This window comes from Fragaria vesca, linkage group LG5 (genome assembly GCF_000184155.1).
Source record: "Fragaria vesca subsp. vesca linkage group LG5, FraVesHawaii_1.0, whole genome shotgun sequence".
Classification (NCBI taxonomy): domain Eukaryota; kingdom Viridiplantae; phylum Streptophyta; class Magnoliopsida; order Rosales; family Rosaceae; genus Fragaria; species Fragaria vesca.
Window position 1 is genome coordinate 23308188 of NC_020495.1, and position 7964 is coordinate 23316151.

The 7964-nt window shown below is 35.3% G+C and overlaps 2 protein-coding genes and 1 non-coding gene across 3 annotated transcripts in view; 2 read left to right on the plus strand and 1 right to left on the minus strand.

Annotated features, from left to right (window-relative positions):
* Positions 1-2678: 2678 nt before the first annotated feature.
* Positions 2679-3203, minus strand: LOC101304780 (pectinesterase inhibitor-like). Its single transcript, XM_004301702.1, has one exon. The coding sequence runs from the start codon at positions 3201-3203 to the stop codon at positions 2679-2681; it is 525 nt and encodes a 174-aa protein (XP_004301750.1).
* A 1555-nt stretch (positions 3204-4758) lies between these two features.
* TRNAM-CAU lies at positions 4759-4849 on the plus strand. The gene is given in 2 exon segments: positions 4759-4796; positions 4814-4849. It is a non-coding gene; the product is annotated as a tRNA-Met (tRNA).
* An 828-nt stretch (positions 4850-5677) lies between these two features.
* LOC101305083 (cullin-1-like) overlaps positions 5678-7964 on the plus strand; it is a 3508-nt gene continuing 1221 nt past the window's right edge. The window contains exon 1 of the mRNA XM_004301703.1: positions 5678-7725. Coding sequence (XP_004301751.1) covers positions 5678-7725 — 2048 coding nt within the window. The remainder of the gene's footprint in view (positions 7726-7964) is intronic.

The following is a 7964-nucleotide window of genomic DNA, read 5'->3' on the forward strand; positions in this document are numbered from 1 at the left end:
TTCTCTATTATGGATTCTCAGTTTCTGAGATCTTCTATTCTGGGAATGATATATGAAGCACTAGCTAATTTCAGAAGCACTTACAAATACTCAAACAGATCAAGTTGAATTCTAAAAAAAAAAGTGAAATAAAACATTTGAGCTCAGTTAGTAATTAAAAATGATGCTTAATTACCTTCTTTTTGTCTCTGAAATATTTCTTGTGTGAGGCCAAGAACAGCTTCTCTTACAAACTGCTGAATGCTAGCTCTAATTTTCTCCTACAACCTCAATGGAAACTATATATAGTTCTTGATTTACAGCCTCATTCATTTCTACCATTTGATAGTCCTAGCTAGCACATATGATCTATATCTCTTTTTGTTTTTCAATAACATGCTGCATATCCATTTTTGTTTTTCAATTTATAATAATGCATACTACATATACATGGAGATATATGCAGGTCTTCAAGAAACCATGGGAAAATAGGTCAATAGTGGGATCCAACACATGGTAGAATGCCATATCTGGTTATAGTCAGTTTCATTTCATACCACATTGTTTCCTAAAGTTCAATTAACAATGTACAAGCCTTGGATTTATGTTAACTAATGACTTTTGGCACTTATATTCTGTTTCATCTTACTGGCCCAAATTTTATTTCTTGTTTGGGTACATAACTTGTACTCTTGCTTTCATTTTCTTTGTTTGTGACTAGCTAGATGCAAATTAAAGACCTAGAAAAAGTTAAATCTTTGAGAAAAATCAGAGAATCTAAATGCAACACGTTAATCCCTAACTTGATAATGATCCTTAGATGTGTATGTGTCCGGGGGTGTGTGTGGGGGATGGAAGGTAAACAAATGAACTCAGAAAGGGCCACATTTCAGTTTCATCAGTAATGACTTTTTACCACAACGTAAAAATAGGATAAGCATTCTCAGGCAAAGCTTCCCAACGAAATGATGATATGCATCAGGTGAAATCCCGGAAACATACAAGACAAGAAAATGACTTCTGATCTGAACCATGTCCCAGGTATTGTTCAAGGTTTTCCCATGCCATATCCACTTGTACTTGTATACCATAACAATGATCAAGGTTTGTCCATGATATCTTTTCTAGCAGTACTTGCTATATAGAATGTCTTCATATGTAAAACACACGCACAAACCTGAAAATGTAAAACAATGTCTTCAGATGTACGTACTACGTGTTCTCAAGAGTTCGGTTTATCGATCAATTCCTTTACCTCCAAGGCGAGGTGAGAATTATAATAGCATGCATGTTTTCCAACTACGGGAAGATCCAGAACCACAAAAGAATTGAACGACTGTATATACACAATCAAGTACCTTGGTAAACTGACAAACCAGAGCCATACTCCTACTTACCAAAAAGGAAAACTAGTGCTGGAGTATACTCTTCCTGTACGTACGTAGACCATATATGAAAGTGAAGACGGACAGATAAAGAATCATTGTTAGACTCGTACGCATATAAATGTATAAGCACGTACTGTTAGAGAGAATAACTCAGTATATAGCTAAAGTTTAGCATCAGTTTTGATTTCATTGTATAAATGCAGAAAATCCAATCTCACCTGTTGATATCACACTCATCACCAATAGATCCTCCTCCATTTAATTATTTATGCAATACATCACAGCTCGATCAAGTCAAAACCAAAATGGTAAAAGTGATGGCAAATCATAAACACAATTAAGCTAGTGTACGTACGTAAACTGATGAAGAATGAATTGAAACCTATACAGTGTACTTTAAAATAGCAAATTGACTAATTTAAAACCCAATAGGAAGCTAATTGACTTATTTTGAGTACCTAGCTAGGATTGCAAAGTGAAACTTATGTTAGCCTATTGATTAGCCATTAAGCCAAAGAAAGGCACCGGACCATACATCATCGCATTAAGTGATGAGTCGTTAAGATCATCTTCCATCATAGGCTAAAAAGCCAAATTTAGCCTATAGTTACTCCCACCATAAGCCAAATTATAATTCTCAAGGACAAAAAATTTAGCTTGAGCTATTTTGTAAGCCAAATTTGGCTTATGGGTTTGATAGGCTAAAACTAAGTATTATTTTATTTAACTTTAAATATTGTTCTTCTAATTTACACTAGCATCTAAATTAAAAATTTGTTAATAACAAAATTTTATATCATCGCGATGATCTTTCATATGAGCCCCATATTGAATATATTATATAAAATATTTTTAATGGCTAATTATTGAATTAAACAAATATATAACAAAAGAAAAAAAAATGGCTTTACCTTAGGATTTGGCTTATGGTGGGAGTGCTTCGTAAGTTAAAATACTCTTAATTTGGCCAAGGATTTAGCTTATGGTGGGAGAATTTGGTAAGCTAAAAAAAGATTTTATAGAATACTTTTGTTTTGTAAGCTAAATTTGGCTTAATGGATTGACGCCCCTCGATTATAAAAAAACAATATCTGAATGAGAAATTAGCACTCCAAAAAATTTTCCAACACAAACACTAACGCGGAGAAAAAAGAAGAAAAAGAAAAAGATTAATAGTTTATTCTGTAATATACCCATACGGTGCCAAATAAGGAATTAAGGATGATCAGTTCGATCTTTGCATAATGCATACCTCTTAAAAAAAAAAAAAAAAACGAAAAAAACAAAGGGATCCGGAGTAGCATAATGTGTTCAACCAAGAATTTGAATCATCTCCATTGCCAGTCTTGTTGAGTTGGTTACTTGACTGTTTCTATCCTTCAACAGCGTTCCTGTACCGGCGTCATTACAGGTACTCGCATCGTCAGCTACAGTCAAAACAATATCATGTGCATTGCGATAATCACCTGAGTTTAAGAAGTTGATGGTGTCGCCGACGCGGTGGAGTCCCAAAGCATATTGATCAACGCAAAGTCTAAGGCCACCTTTTACAGATGGATTCTTTTCCTCCTTAAATAACTTCTCTGATAGGGCAAGTGTGTCTTTCACGTACGCTTGCAAGTATTCGACCGCTATCTGAACCAGCCCTTTCACATCTGCAGTAGCACTACGAGGACTAGATCTTAAAACTGAGACACAAAGTTTGGCGTAAGATGTTTTGTTACATGTATCTTCTATTAGATCAGCATAAGCAAACTTTGGGGACTGATCCCAGCTGATGATAAGCACGAGTAATACTATTCCAGACCAGTTGAGTAAATTCATCTTCATCTTCATGATATAATGAGATGATGAGAGAACGTACGTGAAAGCTTGTAGACGATGAGAGATTGAGAACTTTAGCCGAGAGAAGTGCCATATATATATACTGGACCTAAGGGCCGAAAAGACAAATTTGACTATGCAAATATAAAAATTTAGGTAATGTCCGTTTAAGTAGCTTGGGCGCCCCATTAGGAAAACTCTGGAGATTTTCTTCCCAATTAGGGTTTTCATCTTTAAGGCCCCATTTGGTTGACTGAAATGTGATAAAGGAAAATGAATTGTAGCCATTTTTGATTCATTTTCCTTTCACGGATGGAATAGAATAATTAGAATTGATGTACCATTTCCATTTGTAATGTTTGGAAGAATCCAAAACTTGAGATTAAGAAATAGTTTGAAATAATTAATTTGTTAATGACTTTCCGATAATATTCAATCAAATTAAAGAGAATCCCTATATTTATAGAATTCTCAAAATTTGTATATTCATGAAAAAATCTCTAAAATTTATAATGTTTGCCTTTTAGAATGAGATCATTTTCTTTCCTTTTTTTTTAAAAAAGAAGGAGAAGAAAAAACGTCCAAAATGGAGAAATTAAAACATTTAATATGAGATTTGCTTTGATTTGAATAATTACCTAATATATTTATATGATTCATTAAGTCATACAGAAAAACATTTAATTTTATAACTGATGTGCACATACATTAATTTCATGGGGGCGGATCCATGACATATAAGATTATAATCAAAATTATAATCAGAATATCATCCATTAGATCTAATAAAAACTAACGGTTTAGATTAGTCATAAAACTATTTTTTTTTCTTTTCTTGTCTTTTTCTTTAATTCAATTTAGGAAATCTATCTAAATAAAATTTCATGATTACAATTCTCCATTTGGAATATAATTAAGAGGAAATAATTGGTTTCCTATTAAAACTCATTTATTAAAGAGGAAAGAAAACAAATTAAGTCTCATAGACATGCTTATTTCAGCTTCTTGTTGTTTTTTTTTTTTTATTCAAAATCAAAAGCTTCTGGTTATTCATAGCACAAGATGATCTGAGTACTTCCATATATAACCTGATCATAAGTTTTCCAATGTGTTATGGCAGACATCATCTGGATAATTTTTTTTTCTTTGAAGAAGAAGAAGTAGATGATGATGGTACTTTCTAGTAAATGAGTTTTAAATCAAATGGAAACCATTACATTCCTGTTAATTGTATTCCAAAATGAGAGTAGGTAATCATCAATATTCATTATGTTTTTAATAGATAGATTTCATTAATTAATTTAAAGAAAAAGAAAAGAACAAAAATTGATTTTAATTTTTATGATTAATCTCAACCGTTAGTTGTTATTAGATCTAATGATTGATATTCTGGTTCTAATTTTGATTATAATTTTGTATGTCACGGATCTGTCCCTAATTTCATCCCCATCTATGTTTAATCACTGTGTGTGTTGTTTGGGATTAGGGGTGTATGTTGTAAACATTTCACCTTTAATCCCAACTCATAGACTGGAATATATAGATATCGATCTCAATTACCAACATAGGGGTGGTGGCGCAGTTGGCTAGCGCGTAGGTCTCATAGCTTAAAACAGTGAGTTATCCTGAGGTCGAGAGTTCGAGCCTCTCTCACCCCAATTTTTGTTGTCGTTGTTGTTCAATTTTTTCCCATGGACTTGAACAAGCACAACTCCGATTTAACAGTACTGATGCTCTTGAATCTTGATTTTTGAAGGTGCACCGGACTACCGGAGTCATGACAGAACTCACAGAAGCATGCATCAAACGTTGACAACGGAGACGCCTTCATCGACTAGATGAAATTAAGAAACCGTCAACTTCCTCTATATGTAACCTTTATAAGTACGTACGCATGTGAAGAAGTTTTTGTATGCAACAATGTTCCGGTCATCCAGTGGAGTTGCAGGAAATCGATGGGGAAATTGGCTTTAAATTGGAGGTTGGTCGTGATCATGCATTAGTGAACAAATATAAACGACGAAACATAATGTGTTTGTAATTGGTGGGACATGCAGATCGATCATGAGATGATCAACAAGGTATATATATCTCAATAGATAATGGCTCTTGGGTAAGATATATTACTAGCAAAATATGTCGCTTTGCTGCAACCTATGGGCGCTCTTTTTGGGCTTTCTAGGTACGTTTAGGGTTTCAAAACAACATTTTAATTTTTATCTTCAACATTTTAGGTTTTCTAATTAGATTTGGATTTGGATCCATTGGCCTTAAGGATTGGAAGTTCTATTTTCTGGTATTTAAGCACTCGTAGTCTTATGCGGCTCCTGCTAAACATCTTACACATTCTAAACTTGCTGGTGAATTCCAGTTTTCGTAGGGTTCATAGCTTTGATCGATCCCAGGTTACTTTCCGACTGTGCGCCACAGTCTTGCAGTGTTAGCTAGCTTATTGCGTTTGTACGTGCTTTCTGTTCACAACAACGATGATGATACACAAACATATCGAGTTTGAAAGAGATTGGGAATCGATAACGAAGGGGATAACAAAGCTGAAACAGATGAATGACGAAGGATCAGAGCCTCAACTCACAGCAGAACACTACATGACGCTGTACACGGTTGTCTATAACATGTGTACGCATAAGTGCGACTTGTCGAGACCATGTAATCAGTATGCATCTCAACAGCTCTATCAAAAATTCAAGGAAACATGTGAAGAATTTTACAGAGAGATGAATGTAGAACACCATGTTTCAATGAATCAGTCTGAAGATTTTATTTTGCAGGATGTTATCAAAAGATGGCGAAGCTATAAAGTTATAGCTCAGCGGTTGCTACTTATCTTTCAGTATCTTGATCGCTACTTCGTAAAGAGTAGGTCACTTCCTAAGCTAAACGAAGTAGTTGAACATTACAACTTTAGTGATTTGGTTTATGGGAAGGTAAGTTCTTATGCCCCCAGAGATGCTATAATTAGTCTTATTGATAAAGAGCGAAAGGGAGAGAAGATTAATAAAGAGCTAGTAAAGAATGTGATAAGTATATTTGTGGAAATTGGAATTGAACAAATGGATGTTTATGAAAAGGACTTTGAAGCATCCATGCTAAAAGCTACCGGAGAATACTATTCTCGTCTAGCATTGAGTTGGAGTTTAAAGGACTATTCTGATACAGATTATGTGTTGAAGGTTGAGGAATGCTTGCGATTAGAGAGAGATATGGCTTCACATTACTTGCATCCGAGTAGTGAGCAGAAGCTGGTGTTGAAAGTGCAACATGAGCTGTTTAAACCTCTTGCTGAAAAGTTCAAACAGAAAGTTATTAGTGAGGGTAAAATTTTGGTTCAAGATGCTGTAGAAAACAATGCTAAATCTTCCAAAGGGGCTGGAATGCCGGAACATGTCCTTGTCAGAAATTTAATCAAGCTGCATGATAAATCTATGGCGTATATCAATGACTGCTTCAAAAACTACTGCCCCTTCCACAAGGCTTTGAAGGAAGCCTTTATGGTATTTTGCAATAAATCAGTTGGAGGAAGCTCAAGTGCGGAACTACTTGCACAATTCTGTGACAATCTCCTAAAAAAGGGAGGGAGTTTGATGAGTGACCAGGAAATAGAACAAACCCTTGAGAAGGTTGTTAAGATGTTACTTCCTTATCTTAGTGACAAAGACCTTTTTGCAGAATTCTACAGGAAAAGACTTGCTCATCGTCTCTTGTTTGATCGTTGTCGTAGCAAGGACCATGAAGTGAGAGTTTTGATACAGATGAAACAACAATTTGGTGCACCTTTCACCTCAAAGATGGAGTGTATGGTCACGGATTTGACATTGTCCGAGGACATTCAGATGAGGTTTCAGGAACATCTACAGAGTAATAGTCCTAATGTAAATCATCTGGGGATGGAGTTGACAGTGACTGTTCTTACTAATGGTTTCTGGCCAAGTTATAAATCATCTGATGTTTATCTTCCTGAAGAGATGGTGAGATGTGTTGAAGTTTTCAAAGGGTTCTATGAAACAAACACGAAGCACAGAAAGCTTACATGGGTTTACTCATTGGGATCGTGCAACGTTGTAGGGAAGTTTGAGGCAAAACAAGTTGAATTGGTTCTCCAAACCTATCAGGCTGCTCTACTTCTACTCTTCAATACTGCAGATAAATTGAGCTATTCAGAAATAGCAACTCGGTTAAACCTTAACCATGAGGACTTGGTTAGAATTCTTCATTCACTTTCATGTGCTCAGTACAAGATTCTTAGTAAGACTCCAGATACAAAGACCATCTCACCGAATGACGACTTCGAGTTCAATTCCAAGTTCACACACAGAATAAGAAAGATCAAGATCCCTCTCCCACCAGCGGTGGCGGAAGAAAGAAAAGAAGTAACCAGCAATGTCAGCAAAGACAGGAAATACGCTATTGATGCTGCAATTGTCCGAATTATGAAGAGCCGGAAAGTTTTGGATTATCAACAATTGGTAGCAGACTGTGTTGAGCGGTTGAAACATATATTCAAGCCAGACATTAGGCTAAGGAAAAATTACTGGTCACTCCATTAACTTTCATGCACTCAACAGTTTACTCCATTAACTTTCAATTTCAATCGATTACTCCATTAATTATCCAATGTCACACAATTAGGTCCATCCGTTAAGTGGCCGTCCAAATCAGTGGTTAAGTTGCTGAGTGGACATATTTTTCAACTGAAAATTCCATTTAACACTCCACCTCTCTCTCTCTCTCTCTCTCTCTCTCTCTACTAACTAA

Excerpts from the sequence above, each read along its gene's own strand:
- LOC101304780 (XM_004301702.1), bottom strand. The coding sequence starts at position 3,203 with ATGAAGATGAAGATGAATTTACTCAACTGGTCTGGAATAGTATTACTC.